The sequence below is a fragment of the Dendropsophus ebraccatus genome, chromosome 3 (assembly GCF_027789765.1).
Source record: "Dendropsophus ebraccatus isolate aDenEbr1 chromosome 3, aDenEbr1.pat, whole genome shotgun sequence".
In the NCBI taxonomy this organism is placed as follows: domain Eukaryota; kingdom Metazoa; phylum Chordata; class Amphibia; order Anura; family Hylidae; genus Dendropsophus; species Dendropsophus ebraccatus.
The window spans coordinates 36,930,895-36,957,470 of NC_091456.1; the positions used below are offsets into that span (position 1 = coordinate 36,930,895).

The 26,576-nt window shown below is 43.9% G+C and overlaps 1 protein-coding gene across 4 annotated transcripts in view; it reads right to left on the reverse strand.

Moving 5' to 3' along the window:
- Positions 1 to 1,448: 1,448 nt before the first annotated feature.
- DTX1 (deltex E3 ubiquitin ligase 1) overlaps positions 1,449 to 26,576 on the reverse strand; it is a 54,547-nt gene continuing 29,419 nt past the window's right edge. For all 4 annotated transcript variants that reach the window (XM_069961434.1, XM_069961433.1, XM_069961432.1 and 1 more), the window contains 7 exons: positions 12,232 to 12,293; positions 10,909 to 11,070; positions 10,110 to 10,171; positions 8,598 to 8,756; positions 7,308 to 7,469; positions 7,129 to 7,218; positions 1,449 to 4,786 (listed from right to left, as the gene is read on the reverse strand). In XM_069961434.1, coding sequence (XP_069817535.1) covers positions 4,559 to 4,786; positions 7,129 to 7,218; positions 7,308 to 7,469; positions 8,598 to 8,756; positions 10,110 to 10,171; positions 10,909 to 11,070; positions 12,232 to 12,293 — 925 coding nt within the window. In that variant the 3' untranslated portion in view covers positions 1,449 to 4,558. The remainder of the gene's footprint in view (positions 4,787 to 7,128; positions 7,219 to 7,307; positions 7,470 to 8,597; positions 8,757 to 10,109; positions 10,172 to 10,908; positions 11,071 to 12,231; positions 12,294 to 26,576) is intronic.

The window sequence follows — 26,576 nt, forward strand, 5'->3', positions numbered from 1 at the left end:
GCGCAGGGAGGAATAAAACAAATTTTTTGAGGAAACAGACATGTCTTGGGAATACAACTAAAATTAGATTTGTGAAGGGTGGTTGAAAACCAGACAGACAATCTTAGTAAATGGGGCCTTGCGTTAGAAGCTTTAACCAAGATACAGGACTGATGAGTGTGCCAGATGAGTGTTACTAAAACGGAATGTGATTTATGACAATATTGTTCTTTTTCTTTATTTAAAATCTCTAAAACCTTGATGGGAGATGCATTCTCCTATTCCCATTTAATTCTGTGGCTGAGATTAAATGCCCAAAGGCTCGGCCCAAATGAGCAATTTCTATTTGTGCACTTTTATAAAGATTAGTTCCATGTAAGCAGTTTCTCATTTTGTAAGTAACTATTTCCATTGAGCAGATAAACAATTTTTATCCATTACCATTTCTTCTTTTATGCTTTTAAAGGATTAATCTTATCCATTCAGTTTTAAGCACCAGTCTATCCAAACAACTTGTTCATATATTCTCCCTGTTCCTAAAGGCCCTATGACACAAAGTGATTATCGGCCATCTCCGACAGCGATTGACTGAGCAGCCTATCACTTCAGACACTGCTTGAGAAGCTTTAGGCTGCATTCACATGTTCCACACAGAAGTGGCCTGTAATGGAGTCCCTGCCCGGGCAGCATCTGTGATAACATGCTAAGAGCGGGGCAACTGTATTAATATGCACCGCGTCATACTGAAGCATCCGCGCAGCGTTGTCATCACAGCGTGGCGCATATTCATACAGTTCCCCCGCTCCCAGCATCTTATCACAGATGCTGCCGGACGGGGGGGAAGTCTATTACAGGAATTCCACGTCCATGCTCCGTGTGGAACACAGAATGCGTGAATGCGGCCTTAGTGGCAGCTGTGGTGAGCCGGGAACACAGGGAAAAGGCTGCAGGACACCAGGGGAACTTGGACAGGCAAGTATAATCTGTATCACTTTCTTTACACTGTCATCAGCCATTGGCCACGCATCACTATTACAAAGAGTGATGCATGGTCGGTGGCCGATGATTTTGAAAAATGTTGAAAGACAATAATCAGGCAATGATCAGCTTCTTGGCTGATTGTTGTCATTAATAAATGGAACGATACCTGCCCGAATCGGCCTGATTCAACAGATAATCGTTACATGTAATAGGGCCCTAGGTTTACACTGTCTAAGATTTGGACACTTTTGGTAAATCTGGCCCAATGTTTGCATCTGAAGCCTTGATAATATTATAGGTTGACCAAACTTGCATTATGACTTCTTTGCCCCTTGCTTGTCTTGAGAACTGCTTATTCTCCATCTCTTTCAGTTTTTACCTTTAGTCCTGCTTAAGAGCTGTAAGCAGAATATGTTCACGACCTAATAATAACACATTGTCAGGGATAGATACAGCATTGCTGAATTCAACAGGGAGTTTATTCACATTTTCAAGGACATGCCGAGCGTGGCTAGGATGTGCGGGGAGTGAGGTTTGCTCCATGCATGCCATGTTGTGCTGCATTCATAGAGAAGGCTATGTTGCAGTCTTTTTTTGGCAGATAAGAATTTTTAAGCTTTCCTTTTTGCGTTAAATGGACCAAAAAACAGCCTCCATTCTGCCATCTTCTGGATGATCTCAAACACATGAAAATGTTGCAATAATATTAAGTAATGACATTCAATATAACACATTCACAGAGTATCCACATAGTAACAACTCTTCTGCCAACCGTATGTTCCATATACCTTATGTGCAAACGATCATCAAAAAACACTGGGTCATTGGGTCCTTAGGGTACTTCTATAATCATTTTAGCCTGGTATACATTTAATACTATACATGTATTTAATAGTTTAGTAGCATGTAGAACAATCATAGCTCTGAGGATATTTAAACTTCAGCCTTGCAAATTTTTATGCAAAATAATGGCCGTTATTTTACAATGACGGTTGTCAATGTTCTCAATCGTTATTTATTTAACAATGGCTGCTATTTTGCCTAAAAAAAAAAAAAAAGATGTTGTGTGAACATAGCCTAAGGGTCCATTCACACAATCCAGTTTAGCAGCGATAGTTCGCATGGCCAAGAGTCTCGCAGTATAAAAGCACTGCAAGCAAGCACCGATTTTGCTGATCAGCGCTCGTTTGTGGCTGTACACGTCCGCATGTTGGGCTATGTAAAAGGCCCCTTACTTAGCATACCTTGCCTTATAAAAACATACCAGCAAGTCTTCTAACCCACAGTTTTACCGTATAACCCGTAATATGTGCATGGAAAGAAGGCCGCTCCTGAATCATAGAAGTTATGTCCTGCCTGACTTCTCATAATCTGCTTGAAAGCCATATTAGTTGATGATACATTTACACAAATATAATGTGTAAAGAATTTCTATAAATTTATTGACTGATAATATATTGGGGTTATACCAATTTAGATTTTAATGGATCAGGGTAATACTGCATTATATACAACTTTTCTTCGCTTTGGCTGTCCAGGCATGTTGGGAATTGTAGTTTTGCAACAGCTGGCAAACCAAAGGTTCCCCTTCCCTAATCTAGGCAAAACCTGTATAATCCTCCTAAACTAGGATGTGCATACTATTCCATTTATTATCGAAGGCTGGCCATATATCCCTGTCTCCTCTGACATCCTCATAAACATGCATGCCCATCGCAGCCAAGCGTGCATCGACATTTCAATTGGCAGAAAGCGACAAGACACAGAGAGCCACTTTTGACAGCATCTTCTGGCAGTGTGCTGAACCCTGGCAAGGCCAGTCCTTGGCTATCTCTGCCAGTTACACATCACCAGATATGGTGCATGTCACTCAGGGCCACTAGCACTCCACTCACACAGTGGCATCAGGAAATGCTGTTCTTATTATCATTGGTGGGGGGTCCTGCCAGTCATTCCACCAACAATCAATTATCACTCATCCTGAAGATAAATGGTATTGGTGGGAAAACCCCTTTGACAAACGAGCACAAATACTTTGGGAGCTCCATCTAATATAAAGCCCTGGTGCTAAGTTCCTCTGTTCCTTCCCATACTTATATAAATCTTAGCTACGCTTTTCTGGGCAACAAATTGAAAAAAAAACCCTAATTAATAAAAAAAATAAATGTATTATATATAATCTGTGCATATAATGGAATAGTATACTAGAGATGAATGCATACTCTAGTCTGATTGTTTAGAATTTGATTACTGGTGCCTGAAGAAGTTGTATGCAGTCCTAGGGAGTCTGGGAAAACATGGATACAGCCTAGGGCCATGTTCATGCTAGTAAAACACCAGCCGCTCTGTGACCTGGCCGCGGGCGCACCAAAATTCCCTGCTGCAAACAATGGAGCATGTGGCCGAAGCCGCACGCTCCATTGTGTGCACTGACAGGTTCATTGAATAGCGGCTGCATAAAACTGACATGTCCGCTTTACTCCGCCTGGGATTCCCTCTAGTATACACTCCATCCGGGATTCCCTCTAGCTGCAGCACAATGTAAGTTCAGTATTAATCACAGCTGTGTTGCAAATCGACAACAACGGCCGTGATGAATACTGAACTTACGTTGAGTGCACATAGCCTATGGCTGTATCCATGTTCTACCAGACTCCCTTGGGCTGCATCCAACTTCTTCAGCCACCGGTATTTAAATGCCAATGACTTGCACTCATATCTAGTCTATATATAAATCAGAATATTAAAGTTGAAGGAAACAAAGACAGTGAACTGCTATAAGACCTGAAATCTTACAATTTCGGACAAACTGCATTGGTTTCTAAAGTGTCTGTTTTCCAATAAATGCTACTTGACATTTACTTACAATCCAGTGTAGCACAGTATTGATTAATACGAATAACCGTCCACACTTGGGGGTTTCTACATATTGTTTTATACTATAGTGGGTATTTTTATTCTGCCATGTGCCTTATTGCTCACAACTCAGAGCCTGATTGTTCTGCATTGCTGAAGAGAGAACACATCCTGATAGTTCTGACTGTATACTGTATACCACACAGACCTCACACAATATCTATTTTGATCACACAGGTGATGGGAGACAGGAGGCTCTTGGTCTGTTCTTTAAAATAAGAAGAGGAAAGCGAATGACCCTTTAGAATTTCCTGCTGTAATACAGAGGCCAGTGCGTTGTATTTTTCAAAGGCTGGGATAGAATGGGCCACCATTGACCAGATTGTTTGATACAAAAAGTCCATTATGTCTCCCCAACATTCACTGAATTGCCACCACCTGCTGGAACAACACTCATTTTGTCCCCCCAAAACAACATGCTTTGTAAATGGATGCTCTGCAACCGATGCTGCCTCCGGAGCCTGGGATGCTGTGAAGAATGATTCCATGCGCCACATACAATGTTGGGTATCTCTGATTCTCTGCTCCTAAACTTTAACAAGGCAGCATTGATGGGTTTCCCAGTATTTGCTGGATTAAATCCCCCAGAAAAAGAGGAGACAGGAGCTAGAAAAACAGAGATGTCAATGTTCTGACACTGATGTTGTTGGCTCCATATTTATGAAAGGGTCCAGAACGTTGCTTAATAGGCCAATGCTTTCTCTTCAGTCACTCCCTGCAAAGTAAGTTCAGCTAGAACATTGTCTAAGTAGTTAGGGTCAGGGTATCCATGCCCTGTAAGGTTGGACCCAAACTCAGTCTTGTGATGAATCTCATTCCAGACCACTGTGTTGGATTCCCCTGTGGTGCTTGAGGTACCAATAGCAAATATCAAGCGTCGATCCCATGCTGCCACCAACAGTCGTAAGACCTAGAACATATAGAACCAGGCTGGTGAATCTATGATGGTATATCAAGATTATTCTACTGCAGTCTTCTATCTAGATGAACTGTAGCAGTTAAAATATGCCGGTTTTCTTAAGATGGAGGGATCCTGGACAAGTAAGACTATTAGAGATTTTAAGCCACTGGATCTCTTCTCTTAATAGTAGCCAGGTTTTAGTAGGATATTTCCCAGCAAACGGCTAAATACTTCCTGCCCCGCCTAGTCTTGCCAAGCCAGCAAATATAGGTGATTGGGTAAATCTTTGACCGACGTGACCTGGTTACTGAAGCTAGATTAGAGTATCTGCCCAGTAACAGTTAGGGTATTGGATGTCCAAAATCTATGTGACCTACCTATATGTTATTTAATCCCAGTCAGCTTGTAACTTCCTGGATTCACTAGTAATTGCCGAGACCCCCCCTATCCCCTATATTTATCCAGATAGGGGATAACAAACAAGGAGCATCTAGATTTCCCCGTCTGCAGAAAGTCGTTAAAATATGATTACTTTCCATTGAAGATACAAATGATGCTTAAAGGGAATCTGTCAGCTCTCAGTCCATTCTTAAGGTGCTGACAGTCCCCTAGTGAGCATGGTGCCTTTTGGTAATTTTCCGTGCAGCGGATTATGTACAATCTCATGTCTCCATGAAGTGTTAAAGAGGAGTTGTTTGTGTCACACTCTGGCACGCCTCCCCACTCCTTCCTCCTCCCTCTTCTTCATGAATAATCAATGCTGCCCGGCCTCCTGCTCGTCAGCTGTCAGCCAGTGTCTCTGATTACAGATCAGTCCTCTGTAGGCAGTTTATATGTGAAAGAAACACTCATATATAGTTGAATCTCTGATCCCAAATGTTTTGGAGCTGTGGTCTAGAGGTAACACCTGTCTAGAGACCTGCCAGTATATCATTCTCTGGTTCGATTCCCCTAAAGGACATGAAATACAGGTCTTTATTTATTTATTATTGTAACATTTTTAAGGCTACGTCCACACACAGAATTTTTGCTCAGTATTTGGTCGATATTTTGAAACCAAAACCAGGAGTGGATTAAAACCACAGAAAGGCTAGGTTCACACACTGAAATTGAGTGGATGGCGGCCACTTAATGGGAAATAATTACCGTTATTTTAAAACAACGGCTGTTAAATGGCGGCCATTCACTCAACTTAAACAGTGTTTGAACATAGCCTTTCTGTGTTTTTAATCCACTTCTTGTTTTGGTTTCAAAATACTGACCAAATACTGAGCAAAAATACTGTGTGTATGAACAGAGCCTTAAAAATGATACAACAATGAGGGAAAAAAATAAAGACCTCTATTTTTTGTGCTTTAGGGGATTTGAACAAAAGAATGAACTGCTGGCAGGTCACTAGACAGGAGGCTTCCCCCTAGACCACAGCTCCAATCAGAGATTCAACTATATCTGAGTGTTTCTTTCAGACATAAACTGCCTACAGAGGACTGATCTGCAATCAGAGACACTGGCTGACAGCTGATGAGCAGGAGGCCGGGCAGTATTGATTATTCATGAAGAAGAGGGAGGATGAAGGAGTGGTGAGGTGTGCCAGAGTGTGACACAAACAACTCCTCTTTAACACTTTATTACAGTAGGAGACGAGATTGGGCATAATCCACTGCACAGAAAATTACCAAAAGACCCCATGCTCACTAGGGGACTGCCAGCTACAGCACACTGTCAACACCTTAGGTAGGGTCAGGGAGCTGACAGTTTCACTTTAATGGTGCGTTCACACCTACAGGATCCGCAGCTGATTTTCTGCAGCAGATTTCATTTAAATAACTGAACACAGCATCAAATCTGCTGCAGATCTGCTGCAGATCCTGTAGGTGTGAACGCACCCTAAAGTGGTATTTTATTATTCTATTCCACTTAGCCAATCACTGGTCATGATTGGCTGAACGGGCATATCCTGCTCCAACATCACGTCTCAAAGGCAAGAAGAAAAAGACGAACAGTGGGAGCCCAGCAATATATAGATTGTTTTTATTGGACACTGTTCCAAAAAATCAGTCAGGATCTGAGTGTTCAGATGGTGAACAATCATGAGAAGTAGGGATAAGTGTGCGCTTAGCACATTTGTTTTTCAGTGTTGTGGGATTGAGATGGCTGCACAATGTACTTCTATGGGGGGGGGGGGGGGTCTTGCTCACCTTAATGCAGAGGAGCTCTGTGACATGTCAAAAGTTTTTTGGGTGGCAGGTACACTTTAAATACTCTATTACCCCTTTAATCATATTTCACCCTTTCCTTGGTCTAAGAACCTGGACTGAATTAAGAAGCAATTCATATGTTACATTTTTTACCTTCCTTCCTTTGTCATTATCTGGCAAGTAACAGTGACGTGGAAATCCTCGGGCTGTGAACTTCCTCCCTGGGTTCGGATGCTCAGGCCCCTGGAGACCAAAACAATATTTCAAGGGTTTAAAAAAAGTAAATTAATAGACTGAAATAACAGAGCCCACAATTTACTTGCTGTAAATACCTGCACTCCACTTGGAATATCATACACTATGCGAATAGTCTTATACTCAGGATATCCTGGAAGTGAGTGAGGAATAACATGAAACTCCATCTTCCCTGGAGGTTGAGTGCCAGTTTTCTCACCATAAATTGCTTTACAAGTGGGACACTGCAAGCTGCCATCCTAGTAGGTAAAAGTATTAAAATATATTTGTAACAGCAGAAAAAGCAATCTGAAATGTGCTTGTCTACAGGGCATGTAGACTAAAGAAGTGACCTGCAAAAGCATACAAGCATTTATCATTATACACAAAGAAAAATTGGAAGGGGGGGGGGGGGTCACAGATGGGGTCTGCAGCATATATCTTATATCTGCATGGCCTGCCAGCACCAGTAGGACTTTACAGTGAGGAGGGAGAAGTATGGCGGCTACAGTGATTGTGGGTGGACAGCATCACTGTTAGGTAAGTGTATGTGTCTTCCTTCTTCCTTTTCTGCCTCGGTCCCCAAGTCCTCCTCCTTAGCCTCCATGCCCTTCTCCATCCTCCTCCTCAGCCTCCATTCCCTTCTCCATCCTCCTCCTTAGCCTCCATTCCCTTCTCCATCCTCCTCCTTAGCCTCCATGCCCTTCTCCATTCTCCTCCTCAGCCTCCATTCCCTTCTCCATCCTCCTCCTTAGCCTCCATTCCCTTCTCCATCCTCCTCCTTAGCCTCCATGCCCTTCTCCATTCTCCTCCTCAGCCTCCATTCCCTTCTCCATCCTCCTCCTCAGCCTCCATTCCCTTCTCCATCCTCCTCCTCAGCCTCCATGCCTTTCTCCATCCTCCTCAGCCTCCATTCCTTTCTCCATCCTCCTCCTCTTGTCTTCGGCCTCAGTGCCCTCTTCAGTCTCAGTTGCATCCTCCATCCTTCTCTTTAGCCTCAGTGCCCTCCTCCATCCTGTTCCACAGCCTTCATGCCTTCCTCCATCCTCCTCCTCAGCCTTTGTGCCTTCCTCCATCCTCCTCCTCAGCCTTCGTGCCCTCCTCCATCCTCCTCCTCAGCCTTCATGCCCTCCTCCATCCTCCTCAGTCACAGTGACCTATTCCATCCTCCTCCTCAGCCTTCATGTTCTCCTCCATCCTCCTCTTTTGTGCCCTTCTACATGCTAATCCTCAGCCACTTCTTGAGATTTGCCCCGTTTGCCAACTTGCCTAAAACTGGTTACACTGGTCCTGATTTGAAGCCTTTATTATGTTACAGTTGCATTAAATGCACACTACTGCTATTGGGAACATTAGTAAATGATTAAGATGATATAAGAGAGACTTACCTTATTACCATTGTTGTACATTGCTACCAGACACAGGACATGGTACATGTGATTACATTTCCCTAATTTTCCAACTAGGTCAGGCCGGATTCCTTTATGATTTAGGACCCCCTCATAACCTGATGCAGTGACCAGACGCTCCATGCAAATGGTGCAATCCTAAATAAGACCAAAGAAAAGACGGTTGTGCTATAGAGACACAAGGCGTGCATGTAACTATACATATATATTATAACTAGTCCCTCATGGCATGTCAATTCATATCAGTCTTTTACTGTATGTCTCTAATGCTGTGTTTACACGTAACGATTATCGTGCGAATTCGAACGATAATCGTACGTGTAAACGCAGTGAACGATCAAACGACGAACGAGAAATCGTTCATTTTGATCTTTCAACATGTTATCAAATCGTCGTTCGCAAAAAATTCGCGGATCGTTCCATGTAAACAGTTGTCGCGCGATAGTCCGGCCGCCCGGCCCCCCGCTCATCCGTAGCCCCTGCGCCGGTTCGATCGCCACCCCCGCCGCTGCTCTGATCGCCCCCCGCCGCCGCCGCTCCGGTCGCGCCCCCCCCCCCCCCCCGCCGCTACGATAGCCCCCTGCCGCTCCTCTTCAGCACTGATTGGCCCCCCTCTTTAGCCAATCAGTGCTGCCTTGCATTGATTGGCTGAAGAGGGGAGCCGGGAATTTCAAACGGCTCCTCTTCAGCCAATCAGTGCTGCCTTGCATTGATTGGCTGAAGAGGGGAGCCGGGAATTTCAAACGGCTCCTCTTCCGCCAATCAGTGCTGCCTTGCATTGATTGGCTGAAGAAGGGAGCTGGGAATTTTAAACGGCTCCTCTTCAGCCAATCAGTGCATAAGAGGAGCACTGATTGGCTGAAGAGGAGCCGTTTGAAATTCCCGGCTCCCCTCTTCAGCCAATCAGTGCACTGAAGAGTGGAGCCGGGGAGGTCGAAGACCTGCTACGCGGAGCAGGTAATGTATGCTCGCAGCAGGGGCGATCGGTGCAGGGGTGGGGGAGGCGATCGGAGCGGCGGCGGTGAGGTGGCGATCGGAGCGGTGCTTTTGGGAGGGGGGGGGGGGGCGGGGGGTTGTGGCGAACGGAGCGGCAGCAGCGGGGGGTAGCGATCGGAGCGGCGGCAGCGGGGGGGTGGCGATCGGAGCTGCGGCGGGGGGGGGGGGGGTGGCGATTGGGGCGGCGCAGGGAGCTGCGGTTGACTGTGGGGCCGGGCAGCAGGCGGGCGATCGCAAAACGATTTTTCCGTACGATATATCGTACCGTCTAAACACTGATCGTTATGAAAAAAAATTGTTACTCCGACATCGTTAATTGTACGATCGGGGCAATTATCGCTTCGTGTAAACGCAGCATAAGACATCAAGATGGCTATAATATATACTTATATGATATAAAAAAATACAATTTAAGCAAACAGTAGTCTGACTGCCCAAGTGACTGGAATATACCAAATACACAAAAAATTGTGGGAATTTATTTTATTTACTAACCTCATCTGGTGGTGACTTTACTTTCTGAATGTATCTTCGCACTACTTCTTCTGGGTTCTTACCTATGTAAATTTGTAAATAATTTGTAAATAAAGTATACATATAACATTCAGTTCTCTACTGTGCTTAGAATTACCATCATACTAACTGAACCCTAATCCAACTTTAAGTGTAAATGTCATTTAAACATCTGCAGAATTCAATATAAGATACTCTGCAATAGGTTAATTAGGAGGCTTTCTACTGTACTCTGAGGGAGATGAGTGAGCAAGAAAAGGAAACAGTTTGAAGACTTTGTGGCCACAGAAAATGCAGGACTTACATGTTGCACTGCTCAGTGCTGGGCTGGGAACTTCTAAAGGTTTGCTACCGTGAGGTAGAATTGCAGGATGTTGTTTTTGGTGTGTATATAGAGTATAGGAGGCAGCACAAAGGCTTGTCTGCATCCACACTGCAGCTGAGCATGACAGTTAGGGTCCTTTTACACCTACCGATTTCTTGGCCACCCGCAGCTGCAAACAAGCACTGATTAGCGAGAATGGCACTCGTTTGCAGTGCCTTTAAATGACGCAACAATTAAGTGTCCGGGCCACGCGAACAATCCTTGTTTGTGCAGCCATGGAAACTGACAGCAGAGATATGCATACACCTGTGCTGTCAGTTTCCAGATCACACGTGGCTTGCATACATAACAACCTTAACCTTACAAAACGATGCAGCAATTCTGTAAGTGGAATGTACAGTTTACTTCAAACTCCCCACTTCAAAATTTCCAGCCAGCCACATTTTTGCCACCTACTTTTCTTCAGGTGTTTCTTTTTGGTCTTCCGACAGATGCCACTGATGCCGCTTACAGGTTTGATGTCCTCTTTGTTGACAGGCGGTGGGTGCAGAATAGGTTTGGGGGCTCTGGTTAAACACACAGGCAGTCCAGCTGCACACATCAGAATGCCGGTCATCCCTGACAGAAAAACAGAAGCTGTATAACTATAACCTTAGAGAAAATCAAAGTGTAACCACGAGGCTCAAATATATAACATGTTCTTCTTGTCAACAGTACAGTTCCATCTCATTGGAATTATATATGGAATATATCAAAGAAGATGAAACGATGATATATTTGCAAAACAGCTAAAAGTTCTTCCAATCAGGTTTCACTGAAATAAAGTAAATTCCATTACATTTGAATAGTTTGCAGGGTGCTGCCAGTGCCTTGGGGCAGACTTCTGTAGTATTCATGAGATGATGGACAGCTAGCTTTCTATGCAGAATAATAGGGAGGAAGCTGTCACAGGTCAGTGGGTGGTAGGGGGTCGGACTTCTTCCAAAACTACAGCAAATTCACATATACATGACAGCATGCTGAGTGTTAGTCACTGCGTTATACTGCAGCATAAGGGGGCTGACTGGTTCCCTTTAACAGTATAAGACAGAACTAAATGAAATCTGTTAAAGGGTTTGGATGGAGGCATCAATTACTAGAGCTGTCACTTTCGAAGTGATTACAAAAAAATGTAAAGTACATTAGCAGTAGACAAAGATGGCTCAGCTATATAATAGCACCAAAGACTTAACACACCAAGCCTCTCTAGAGTCAAGCTAGTGAGCGCATCCCATAATAAGAGTTGTCAATAAACGCTCATTATTTAAAGGGGTTGGCCACTTTATAGTAAAATTGTTCAGTGTACAATATTAGTAACTGTACTCAATGTATATACTGACAGCAGCTCCCTGTGTGCCTCATAGAACTAAAATCAGACTCCCCTCCTCCAGGCTGGGCTGCCCTGCTCTGTGGTAAGTCTATCCATAAGATGGCCAAGCATGGAGGAGCATGTGACCATGCCACGCCCCCAGTGTCCACCCCTGAGCCTGTATATGCCTATGGTGGACACTGGGGGCGGGTCACATGCTCCTCCATGTTGGCCATCTTATGGACAGACTATATTTTACCTGTCCACGTTCCTGGTGTTCTCCTGTGCTCTGTATGCGTTCTTTCACTGCGCGCTGCCTAATTTAAAATCTAAAAGGGCAGACTAGATGGACCAAGTGGTCTTTTTCTGTTGAGAATCTTCTATGTGTCTATGCTTCTATAATCAAGGTAGTATGATTTCTTATTACATACCTGCCAAAGCTGGATGCACAGGGCCTGTTCCATTAAGGTTCTTTACAGGGAGAGCTGGTACACTGCAGGAAGATACAAATTAGGTTGAAACATGCATGAAAAAGTCTACACAGTGTTCTGTGACTACAGAGCTATTAATATGATATATACGTAATATAATTCCTAGAATTATATAATAAACAAATAAGTACCATAATACAATAAATACAAAATGTCAGTGTTAACATTTAAATCCCTAGTACACATCAGCGCAACTGGAGCATGCTGGAGTCCGATCATTTGGCGTTTGAATAACGGTGGCTGAAGAAGTTGGATGCAACCCTAGGAAATCCTGGAAAACATGGATACCGCCCATAGCCTATGGCTGGGTCCATATTTTCCCAGACTCCCTAGGGCTGCCAGACGATCAGACTCAAGCGTGCTTGAGTTGTGCTTACCTCTTAGCCCTAGTAGATACAGGAATACACATATAGCTGAGTACCATGTATGCCATGCAGTCAGTCCCTATAGTTTTTATGGAGAAAATAGAAAAGGACCCTGAGCTGAAATCGACCCCATCTGCTAAAGAGGAGAAACTGCATAAGGTGACGAGCACGGCAACATTAGAAAACATGAGAGAAGGGGACAACTGGAATTGTCCAGTAAAATCATTTAAAGGGGTTGGCGTGGTTTAAAGGAAACTCGCCAGCCCGATAACCCCAGCTGCTATTCCAATGATTTCCATGCCCTTGCTGCACGCTGTTTCCTGGTGACCTCTCAACACTCATAAAAATCCCACTGTGACAGTGACTGACCAGGCAGGCATTTCCTGTGTGATGAGATGTCACCAGGAAGCAGTGAGTAATAGGGTCCCAAGCTCTATAATGCATTCCAATTTACAATGAAGACAACTTGGAGACCTCATTTACATCTTGAACCCCCCCCCCCCCCCCCCCCCCCATCATGCAAAATCTATAATAAGGCTCCACCAACCATGTGCCATCTCTAATACTGGAGTCTCCTTACATGGCAGAAGGGGGCTCCAAATTCCAAGAACGAGACCAAGGCTCCCACTCCACCCTACATAGATATATAGATATATCCATGCTTGTTATTTCACAAGAAACTTTGTGGTAATTTCTAGCAATCTATTAATCTCTGCTGATCGGCTGATACTTGGCCTTCTATTGGTCTTCTAGTGCTGTAGCACAAGGGTAGGGAACCTTGTCCCTCTATAGCTGTTGCAAAACTACAACTCCCATCATGCCTGGGCGGCCAAAGCTTTAGCTTTGGCAGTCCAGGTATGATGGGAGTTGTAGTTTTGCAACAGCTGGAAAGCCAAGGTTCCTTACCCCTGCCATAGCACTAACCAACTATTACACCTCTGCAGAATACAATGACTTGATGCTTCTCTGTGACTACACTTACCCCAAGTGCACAGTGATCTTCATGCTGTTCTGAAAGTGTAGATGTATATGCAGGTGGTCAGCTGGCTATATACCTGTGGGGAGTCAACAAGCCCCCCCTTAACCTGACATCACATAATGCGTAAAGCCAGCTTCCTGACAAAGACACCACCTGCTCACCCCATTGATAAACAAGGATTAGGAGAGATTAAGGGCTGAACACTGGCTCCTAGACACGTAAAGGATACGCACAGCTATTTATAACCACCTTATGAGCAACTGATGGAAACTACTTCTAGGGTCACAAGTCAGGAGGTGATTTTATTCTGGTTAAGAATATTCAATTTACCAATTCTAAGGGGAAGACTGAGGGATCCACGAATAAGACTCAATACTGTTGACATTTCTGTTAAAGTATACGGTATATACTTCTATGCACAATATATTGGTAGTTACTGACTATTAGGCAGAATATGACTATATTCAGGCTATGTTCACACACCATCAAAATGACAGGTGTTTTTTAGACAGCCATTATTTAAAGGGATTCTGTTACTAGGGTTAGGCTGCCTTAAATGATAGGGCAGCATAAACTAGTGAGAGAAATGTTGAACAGATTGGTGTATTTACATTACATCATTCTGTTCAGTCGTTCTTCTGATATGCAGGAGAATATAATTCTTGCCACACCCCCTCCCCCCGCCCTCCAGCTGATGATTGACAGTTGGCTGCCTATACACAGCATAGATAGGTAATTGCCAATCAGCAGCTGGCAGGCAGAGTTTTCTGCTTCTCATGAATATCCAGGACAACTGGGCTGATGCACATAATGGAGAGGGCTACTTATTGTCCATGTTATTCAGGAGGAGATCTCTGAATCAGCTGCACAGAACAATGTAAGTGATTCATGGGTGTGCCCCCGGGGAGTTATATTGGAGGAGCGGCCGGTCACTTGCTAGGTGGTGAAGTGTCACTTCGGTGGTGGTTGGCCAAGATACAGCCAGGCCTTAAGATGTTATGTCGTGACGACAGTGCCGCTTAGGCACACAGATGTGATGGCACGCCTGCCATCAGGCCGGTTGTACCTTGTACCCCTGTGGACAGTGTCTTGCCGGGCTGCTATGGGTCACTTGGGTTGTGTGATTACGGTTGATCGGAGTGATGTAGTGACCCTCCCGGGCTATTGGAACTGCCATCCACAGAAAGGGGAAATGTCTCTTTATCATAAACAAGCTTGGTTTTACTTGAAAAGTACTTGTGTGCAGCAAGTTATACAGCTTTGCTTTGACAGGGTGTGATACACTTGATAGTTCCCTTGATAAAGCACTTGATAAGACACTTGATAATACAACAACCAGATCTGTGATAGGAATACAGCGAGGAGTACAGTCATATTGACTATGTAGCGTGTTGAGAGATACAAAGAATCAGAGTAGCAGAGAGGAGAATGTCATGAGAGTCCCAACCCAAGTAGTACTGTGCACTGCCGGGATGTTGGAGGATTAGGTAGAAGAATAATTAGAAGAAGAAGAGAATACTTGTTCCCATGTATTGACCTTTGGGTCTCCACACCACCTAATGCCCACCAGTGTCGGCTGAACCGTCCTATGAGGGTGACACAAGACCCCAGACCTTGTTACCTGGGATGAGTGGAATGCTGAGGGTTCCCTGCTGACAACCGCGCTGTGAGATAGAGTTCCTAGGCTCTTAGCAACTTTGCTCTATCCGGATCAGTTCCTATCTTACTGCTGTCTGTGGATACTGTCCTGCTCTGTGACTCTCCTAGTCCACGGCGTGGGTTGAGGTTGTCTCTGAATTGTCCTCTCCTGTACGAGTTTAACACTGCAAAGTGTTGTGTATAGTGAAAGGAGGAGAAACTGTTAGCTGTGTCTTGTCTTGCTTCCTACCAATATGGGGACCTGACTAAGACTGAACTTGCTTGACAGTAGGGGGACCTGGCAGAGGGCCTGGGCCCAGAGAGGACCACTGTAGAGAGCTGTCTAGCTTGCATCCTACCTCTACAATGTCCAACACGAAAGACTCACGCGCCTCCTCCAACCATGTGACTTCCTTCCTTAGCGTATCTAAAGGGCGCTGTGAGTGGGTCAAGAGTGCAACAGAAGAAGCAAAGAGAGAGGTGATAGGACAGAAGAAGAAAAGATTCCCATAGGTTTACAGATCCATGTGACACACAAATAAACAATAACCCTTTACATACTTCAGCCGTGCAGCATCTGAGTACATACATAGTAACATAGTAAATAAGGTTGAAAGAAGACAAGAGTCCATCAGGTTCAACCCAGGGAAATCCTACTGTGTTGATCTAGGGAAGGCAAAAACCCCTATGAGGCAGACGACAATCACCCCACCACAGGGAGGATATTTGGCAACCCGAACAATCCCTGGATCAACGTATCACCGGAAATCTAATGCCCATAACTTGTGATATTATATTGGTCAAGAAAAGCATCCAGGCCTCCCTTGAACTTATTTAATGAATCGGCCATGGCAACCTCATGTGGCAGAGAGTTCCACAGTCTTACCGCTCGTACAGTAAAGAACCCGCGTCGATGCTGATGATGAAATCTTCTTTCCTCTAGACGTAGAGGATGCCCCCTTGTCATGGTTACAGACCTAGGAGTAAAAAGACCACTACAAAGATCTCTGTACTTTCCATTCATATATTTGTACATTGTGATCAGATCGCCCCTAAGACGTCTTTTTTCTAGCGTAAATAACCCCAAGCTTGATAACCTGTCTTGGTACTGTAACCCACCCATTCGCTTAATGACCTTTGTTGCCCTCCTCTGCACCCGCTCCAGTTCACCTATGTCCTTCTTATATACCGGTGCCCAAAACTGTACACAATATTCCATATGTGGTCTGACTAGTGATTTATAAAGAGGCAAAACTATGTTCTCATCTTTTGCATCTATACCTCTTTTGATGCATCCCATTATTTTATTAGCCTTGGCAGCTGCTGCCTGGCACTGATCACTAAAGTTGAGTTTACTGTCCACCAATACCCCCAGGTCCTTTTCGGAAGTAGTTTTACCCAGTGTTTTACTATTTAGCACATAACTGTACTTATTTTTTCTATGGCCCAAATGCATAACCTTACATTTATCCACATTAAACTTCATTTGCCATTTCTCCGCCCAAGCCTCTAGCTTCTCCAAATCCCTCTGTAATATGATATTATCCTCCTCTGTACTGATTACTTTACCAAGTTTAATATGATCTGCAAAAATGGAGATTCTACTCTGTAGCCCCTCTACAAGTTCATTAATAAAAATATTAAAAAGAAGTGGACCCAACACTGACCCCTGTGGTACCCCACTAGTAACTAAAACCCAATCTGAATATGTTCCATCAATGACCACCCTCTGTTTTCTATCACACAACCAGTTACTTACTCATTTGCATACGTTTTCCCCGAGTCCCAGTATCCTCATTTTGTAGACCAACCTTTCATGCGGCAGTATCAAATGCCTTTGAAAAGTCCAGATACACAACATCCACAGCCTCCCCCAGGTCCAGTCTATAACTAACCTCTTCATAAAAGCCGATCAGATTAGTCTGACAGGATCGATCCCTCATAAATCCATGCTGGTGCTGCGTCATAAGATTATTTTCATTAAGATACTCCAGTATAGCATCTCTTACAAACCCCTCAAATACTTTACCTACTATAGATGTTAGACTTACGGGCCTGTAGTTTCCAGGATCACTCCTTGACCCTTTCTTGAATATTGGTACCACATTAGCTATGCGCCAGTCCTGTGGAACAATCCCTGTCGTAATAGAATCTTTAAATAATAGGAATAACGGTCTGTCCAACACAGTATTTAATTCTTGCAAAACTCTAGGATGGATACCTTCTGGGCCCGGTGACTTATGGATTTTAATGTTTTTAAAGCGTCTCCCCACTTCTTGTTGTGTTAGGCAGGTGAGATTTATGGGAGGATTTATATTATCCCTAGTCATATCGTCTGTTATGGGATTCTCCTCTGTGAATACAGTAGAGAAGAATGTATTTAGTAGATTGGCCTTTTCCTCTTCCCCCTCCACCATTACACCCAGATTATTTTTGAGGGGACCAACATTTTCGGTTTTAAGTCTTTTGTTATTTATATAGGTGAAGAACATTTTGGGATTCGTTTTACTTTCTGTGGCTATCCTTCTTTCTGTTGCTATTTTTGCTTCTTTTATTTGCGTTTTACACATTCTATTCTTCTGTCTATAGTTGCTCAATGCTTCCCCACTACCTTCTTGTTTTAGTAGTCTGAAACATCTAAAACAGCGACATCTAGTGGCGAAACTTTATCACTACCTTCATCACCACTCAAGTACAATAAGTACAGGTTTTTACGAAGGGTGTAACCAATAGCAACAACCATCATTCTGATCAGCTTCTCTGTCACTACTTTATGCTACCCTTAGATAGGACAGGAAAAACCTACTGACAGAGTCTCTTTAACAACAAATAACAGCCATTACTTTATAACAATGAATGTTATTTTATAAATGACAGTCATTGTTTTAAAATAATGGCCGATATTTGCCATTAAACGACGCCCCTTAAGCATGAAGTTCTGAGCTCCAAGCGACTTTGACACGTTCTTCCTGCTGCCTTCTTCTGTTTATGTCAAATGAGCAGGAGAGCGATAGGGGGTATGGTATCTATGGTAATACATTTAATGTACTGTATGCATCACCACTCACTGCATTCACCTAGTTTGGTGATAGAGCTAACATTTGTACTGCTCCCAATGCTGACATACAACTCAGCAATGATGCATGCAAGTCCAAGCGTTACAGTCAGCACTCTCAAATTCAACTAGAAGTCTCCTTGGCTGGATGCCATTTAACGAGTACAGAGATGGGCCCCTGAACCCTGGGGTCTTTAACTACAGAAAACGCTTGATTCTGTCCAACTCTTAAAACAATAATAATACCGACGCGTTTCGCACCATCTGGTCCTTAATCATGGTTCTGTAAATCTTTCAATCAATATTGTGCTCCACTAGCAAAATGCAAGGGCTGCTTGGCAATATAAAGAAATGTCCCATATCCAGTATCCCTGCAGGGTGTGTATCCTTTCTGCAGCACTCCATTTTCTATACAATACTATATGCATTGCTGCTCACTTTACATTCTCCAGGCTGGGTCCAAGGGCACGTGGTCCTATAAAAGTAGTGAGCATGATGCATATACTACATGTTAAGGCTAGCTAATAACATCATAAATATTGTACAATATTTTTCAAGGGGAAGCATAGAGGTTGTACAACTGTTTGCCTTTTCTATCAGCAATGCAAATGGCAGAATTAGCATCAATCCCACATGGTGGGGGATGGGTGTTACTGAACACTGTGCTAATATTCTTTTTTTTGTAAAAGCAGCATGGAGTAGTATTTCATATTAGATCTGAGCCCATAGGGTAGAGTCATAAATAGTGGATAAGCTGCAATTTATTTTCTGACGAATTTCCATGTGGAGAATTCATGACATTTACTTAATCAGCTAAGTAATGAGAATTTTAAAATCTCAGCCACACGATGCAGAAAAAATCTGCACTGAATCTGTGTATAACTGGTGTGGTATCTGCTTTAGGCTATGTTCACACAACATAAGTTTAGTATTAATCACGGCCGTTGTTGCCAATTTGCAACAACGGCAGTGATTATTACTAAACTTACATTGTGCTGCAGTCTGAGGGAAAATCCCAGCCGGAGTGTATACACATAGTATACGCTCCGGCCGGGATCCATAGCGGCCGCACGGAAAACTGACATGTCAGTTTTGTGCGGCCGCTATTAATTGAATAGCGGCCGCACAAGCCTGACAGGTCACACAATGGAGCGTGTGGCTCCGGCCAGTGGTGTAGCTACCATAGAGGCAGGGAAGGCGGTTGCTATGGGGCCCCTGGAGGGAGGGGGCCCAGGGAAGATAAGAGCCTCCTGTGTCCTTTTGCCTAACCCCTTATTTACTGCAGTGTGTAAGTGACCCAGTGTTCTCTAATATGCTGCAAAACCAAAAAATGGTTAATACAGAAGACAATTAGCTCTCTGCCTGACTACTCTGATAACCTCTGACCTCTGAGTTCCTGCAGAGGTCAGGGGTTATCAGTGCAGGAGTAGCAAGGAGAGAGCTAATTGTCTTGAATATTAACCCTTTGTTTGTGTTGCAGCATGTAAGAGATAACTGGATCACTTACACACTGCAGTAAATAAAGGGTTAAGCAAAAGGTAGCCTGCTCCTGCACCTATGTATATAACCATAGGATTCTGCCTCTGGCCACAAGATAATTTTTTTTTTGGCCACATGTGTCTGTGTGTGTGTGTGTATATATATTATATATTGCTTTGGGGCCCCATGAATCCTAGCTACACCCCTGGCTCCGGCTGCACTTCCCATTGTGTGCTATGGTGAATTGGGATGTGGGCGCACACGGATGCGCCCACATCCCAATTCAACAGAAATGAAGATCAACCAGCCGGGATGATCTTCACTGACACTGGCCGTTCTGTGACGCGGCCGGGTCACAGAACGGCAGGTGTCATATGATGTGTGAACCTGGCCTTATTGTGGATTTCCTCCATTGATTGATTCTGAAGCTCAATCCGCAGTCCTAAAGAATTGACATGTCATTCCTTAGGGCAGATGGCGGATTGAGTTTTAGAATATCATTGCGTCCAGGGTCGGACTGGGCCACCGGGGAGCCGGGGAATCCCCCGGTGGGCCCCACCCCCTCCTCCCTCTTGCAGGGCCCTGCCCCTGAGCCAGAGAGGGGCCTCCCGTTTGGAAGCTGCCTGGTATCGGGAGCTCAATGGGCCCCCTGCTGGCTCCCACACTGCTGGGGTGAGTTCATCACGGCATCAGGGCCCGTTCTCTCTGTAATCATGGGCCTTTCCCTCCCCCTGCTCACCTGGCTCCTTACATCAGCTCCGGGCCTCAGCGCTGACCTCTTCCTGCCTGTCACAAGATGCCGGGAGCAGCAGCAGCAGGGCCTCCTCCATCCCCCCTCCCCTCTGCAATCACGTGACTCTCCTGTTGCTGTGTGTGCAGTCGGTGCACAGGAGATGGGGAGAGGCTGCAGGCTGCCCGGCCTGGCTGGGAGAAGAGAAGATGGAGACAAGAAGACTGAAGCTTCCTGCCCTGCTGAACATGTGAGTGTGTGTGTATATACTTGTCTATCTGTCATCAGTGTGTGTCTGTACATGTGTCATGTATTTATGCATGTGAGTGATTATATATATATATAGTGTGTGTTTTCTATCATGTATATAGTGTATATTATGTAATGTAGTTCTATAGATGGTTTATATGTGTAATCTGCATGCTTTTGTATCTGTGTATCCATGTTGGTGAGTCTGTGTGTGTGTTAGTATGATTAGATGTATATATGTAAGATGTGTTGTGTCTGCATGTTTGTGTATGTCTGCAGTATGTCTATTTGTGTATATATATATATACAGTGTGTATGGCTGCAGTATGTCTATTTGTGTATATATGTATACAGTACGTATGTCTGCAGTATGTCTATTTGTGTATATATGTATACAGTATGTATGTCTGCAGTATGTCTATTTGTGTATATATGTATACTGTATGTATGTCTGCAGTATGTCTATTTGTGTATACATGTATACAGTATGTATGTCTGCAGTATGTCTATTTGTGTATATATGTATACAGTATGTATGTCTGCAGTATGTCTATTTGTGTATATATGTATACAGTGTGTATGTCTGCAGTATGTCTATTTGTGTATATATGTATACAGTGTGTATGTCTGCAGTATGTCTATTTGTGTATATATGTATACAGTGTGTATGTCTGCAGTATGTCTATTTGTGTATATATGTATACAGTGTGTATGTCTGCAGTATGTCTATTTGTGTATATATGTATACTGTATGTATGGCTGCAGTATGTCTGTGTATATATGTATACTGTATGTATGGCTGCAGTATGTCTATTTGTGTATATATGTATACAGTGTGTATGGCTGCAGTATGTCTGTGTATATATGTATACTGTATGTATGGCTGCAGTATGTCTATTTGTGTATATATGTATACAGTGTGTATGGCTGCAGTATGTCTATTTGTGTATATATGTATACTGTATGTATGTCTGCAGTATGTCTATTTGTGTATATATGTATACAGTGTGTATGTCTGCAGTATGTCTATTTGTGTATATATGTATACCGTGTGTATGTCTGCAGTATGTCTATTTGTGTATATATGTATACTGTATGTATGTGATGAGAAGTTCACACTTTGGAGGTCCAGTTGTGCCGGAGATCCGTGAGGCCTGGGCTCTGATCAGCTGAGGATTCTCACATCGAAGATGATAGGTGTTGTAGTTGATATAACAATAAGACTTTAATCAATGGATGACGTGTTTCATCAGATGAGATCATCAGATCTATTGAGGGTTCCCTTAGAAACACATTATCCATTGATTTAAATCTTACTCCTACATCTACTACAACACCTATCATCTTTGATGTGAGAATCCTGACTCAGCCGATCAGCGCCCAAGCCTCACGGATCTCCTGCACAACCGCCATTTAATGGCAAATAATTGGCGTTATTTTAAATTTTAACAGTGTGTGAACAGAGCCTTTCTGTGCTTCAAATCCACTCCCGGTTTTGGTTACAAAAAAATGACCAAACTACTGTGTGAACCTAGCGGTGTGACACCATGCTTACCACTTTCTTTCCACTGAAAACTTTTGACATCATGCAGACATGTGAAATGTTTTGATCAGTCAGTGTCAGTGCTGAGACCTCATCTGGGGGCTAGATCATCACTCCATCAGTCATGTTACACATGACAGGCCCATAGACTATAATGGAACCCATCTCCTATAATGAGTGCTCAGCCCCTCACTTGCATTGTGATGGACTGAGTGACATTCTGGCCATTGTTGGGTGTCTCAACCCTGAGACAGATTAAACTTTTAATCACATCTGTCTGACATTTTGTATTGACCTTAAAGGGGTACTCCAGTGAAAAATATTTTTTCAAACTAACTGGTGTGAGGAAGTTATACGAATTTGTTTATTACTTCTAATTAAAAATCTCCAGTCTTCCAGTACTTTTCAACTGCTGTATGTCCTGCAGGAAGTGGTGTATTCTTTTGAGTCTGACACAGTACTCTCTGCTGCCACCTCTCTCCATGTCAGGAACTGTCCAAAGCAGGAGAGGTTTTCTGTGGGGATTTGCTGCTGCTCTGGACAGTTCCCGACATGGACAGAGGTGGCAGCAGAGAGCACTGTGTCAGACTGGAGAGAATACACCACTTCCTGCAGGACATACAGCAGCTGATAAGTACTGGAAGACTGAAGATTTTCAATTAGAAGTAATTTACTAATCTGTAACTTCTGACAACAGATTTAAAAAAAAATATATATTTTTTTTACCAGAGTACCCCTTTAACGCTTTAATGACCACTGATATGCCTTTCATGATGGTCCTTTAAAGTCTTATTCTAGCCCAACACCTTGTGGTGAGGCAAAACCGTCATGGGTCTCCTCTGCTGGAGATTGTAATAGAGGAGCAGACTAGATGGTCATTCTTTCCTTCATCTTCTGAGGCTGTGTTCACATATGACATTTTTTATGTGTTTTTACAGCAATATTGTTGGAATTTCATTAAAGTTTCTACATAAATGGTGCAGTTTTACCACAACTGCATCAATCAGTAACAACTGTATAAGTGACTGGCAGTGCACTAGCATTGCTGGTCACATACACAGCTCTATGCAAAGTCGCTGTACTAACGTGAAAGGTTTGGCGCTGATTATGTCTTTATATGTTGGGTGGGCCCCAAGAATCAGTTTCCCTGGTGGGCCAAGGTACCCCAGTCCGACACTGATTGCGTCTAAGGGATGGGCAGAACGTCAAGGAGAGATTCCCATGCGGACTCCACCTGAAATTTCTGCCCCAATATCGTACTGTACACATACCCTTAAAACTAAAAAAATGAATTGCAGGTAAGTTGCAGAATATTCTAGGTGTATTTCCACAGGACTCAAATGCTGCAGATTTGGGCTATGTTTCCACTTATCAGGGAACATATCAGGGAAGGAAGCAGTCTTGTAATATCATTGATGATCATTATGATCATTATTAGCAGCCATCTATTTAATAAAAGAGAAGTACACACGGACTAATATGCTCCAATTTTCTTTATTCAAAAATATATTAGAGGATACAAATGCACAAAGGTATATTCAGCCCACTCTAGTGCTGTAAGTCCAGATGCTGTGTGAGAGACAAAGGGGGACATTTATCAAGTTAAAAAAGCATATTTTGCGACCGAAAATGGCCAGATGCGAATAAATTTATTCGCAAATGGCCATTTTGCGAATAAAATATTTGCATCTGGCCACTTTCCGCCCGGTACGCCAGGGGGGCGGAACGGGGGAGGGGGGGCGGACTCAGAGTCCGCTCAATTCAGCATTTGTTTCGCTGAAAAATAGTCAAGAAACCTACTCCAGAGCTGGAGTTTCCTGGTGCGCACAGGATTTATGTAGAGGCAGTGCACCTCTACATAAGTCTCCGTCGTCTCGGAGCAGTGGGGACATTTTTAAGTCAGACTTAATAAATGTCCCCCAAAGTCTTTTCAGGAGCTCAATCAGAGCCTTGTTATCCTCAGGAAGGTGATCGGCGTTGCGGAGGCAGACGCTGGATTCTGCGACGTTTCGTGGAAATGTTCCACTTTGTCAAGCAAGAACATTTCCACGAAACGTCCCAGAAATGCTGATCACCTTCAGGTTATGTTCACACTACGTATTTGACCGGCCGTTCCGTGACTCCGGCCAGGTCACGGAACGGCCGGTCTCAGCCCGGGTCATCACGGCCAGTACTTAAGTACCGGCCGGATGATCTTTCCTCCATGGAGCTGTGATGCAGGCAAATCAGCGCGCGCCCGCATCAGAGCTTCCCATAGCACAGAGGGAAGCAAGCGGCCGGAGCCGCTTGCTTCACTGTGTGAACTGACAGGTCCTTCTGAATTCCGTCTGCAAATAATGGACCTGTCAGTTGTTTGCGGCGCCGTATGGGAATCGGCCGGTGCGTATACGATGTGTGTACGCTCCGCCCGGGATCCCATAGCAAATAATGCTATGTTCCACCCCCCAAATCTACGGCTGTAGTTCTGCGGCGAGAACTACGGCCGTAGATTTACGTAGTGTGAACATAGCCTTAATGAGGATGACAGCGCTCTAATTGAGCTCCTGAAAAGACTTTGGGCCACATGTATCATCCGGTGAACGGATGATTTTCGGCGGAAAGTGCCGATTTGCGTATTTTTTTATACGCAAATGGCCGATCTGCGAATAAAATATTCGCAAATCGGCACTTTCCGCCGAGTACGCCAGGGGGGTGGAAAGGGGGCGTGTAGTGGGTGGAACGGAGGGCGCGGAGTCAGAGTCCGCGCGATTTACCATCCGTTCCGCCCAAATGTACGCCGAAAACCTACTCCAGTCCTCAGCTGGCGTAGGTTTTCGGCGGTGCGCACCGGCGCGCACGGGATTTATGTAGAGGCAGTCCGCCTCTACATAAATCCCCGTAGCGCCGGAGCTGCGGGGGCATTTATAAGTCCGGCGTAAAAAACGCCAGACTTAATAAATGCCCCCCCTTTGTCTCTCACACAGCATCTGGACTTTGAGCACTAGAGTAGGGTGAATATACCTTTGTGCATTTGTATCCTCTAATACATTTTTGGATAAAAAAATGGGGCATATTATTCCGTGTGTACTTGTCTTTTATTGGACTGTTTCCCGAGTTTCACAGGCCCGTTGTGTTACACACATGTGTGGGAGACTCATGTGCAGCTAATCTTGTTTATATCAGCCATCTATTTAACAAGACGGCTGTGTTTGCCCAATATGGGAACATAGCCTTGTTGTAGATTTTTCCAATTAGAGAATTGAATCTATAACAATCTATTGTAGTGACAGCCCACTCAGCCAATCACTGACTGAGACAAGACAGTGCCATGGCCAGTGATTGGCTGAGTGGGCTGTCATTGCTGAGACAATTTTCTGAAGTGGCAGCGTTCAGCAGGGGGACCCAGAGGTGCCATGGGAGAACACCAGGGAAGCGTGTAAAGCGTTTATTATGTTTTATATAAGGGCAGCACAATATAAAACGTTTTTATGTGCTCGAAAACCCTTTCACGTTAACCACACAACTTATATACTGTAACTGATAGATATTCCTCCTGGACTCCCTCACACATGGCTCTCTTTGTTTGTAGTGGGGAGAAGAGTATTATAGTTTCCCTTTAACCTATCAGCACTTTAGAGAAACCTAACCTGCTGATATGTCCCTTTTGTTCACAGGGAGCTGAGTAAGTCTCTTAACTTCATCCTCTGCACCATAGTTCAATCCTTGGGCTAATCGAGGCAGAGGTGAACGACTTAATGAGGAAACAGCACCGAGGATGAAGGAAAGAGATATACCTTCATCCTCAGCAACCTGGCACAAAAGGAAGATAGTTTCCCTTTAAGGGTGCTTTCACATGTACAACATTCACAGCAGATTTGATGGTGCAGATATCAATGTAACTAAATAACTGAACACAGCATCAAATCTGCTGCGGATCCTGTACGTGTGAACTCACACTAAAGGGGTATTCCAGATGCATAAAATTTTTATATAATGCTGGGGCCCACAAAAAAATGCATACTCACCTACCTGGAGCCCCCGACGCTCACACAGTGACATCTTCCAGTTCTTCACTTGACATTCTGCTTACTATTTCTGAGTCAATCAGATCTTGGCAGTGATTTTTATATATACCATAAAAAAATGTTATGTATCCAGAATACCCCTTTAACAAAGGATCAAGCTTGTTGCATGCCTGATCCTTCTTTCTCCCATTGAGTCAGGACACCCTTATATACATTTAATAGTCAGCTAATTTGGCCACCTAA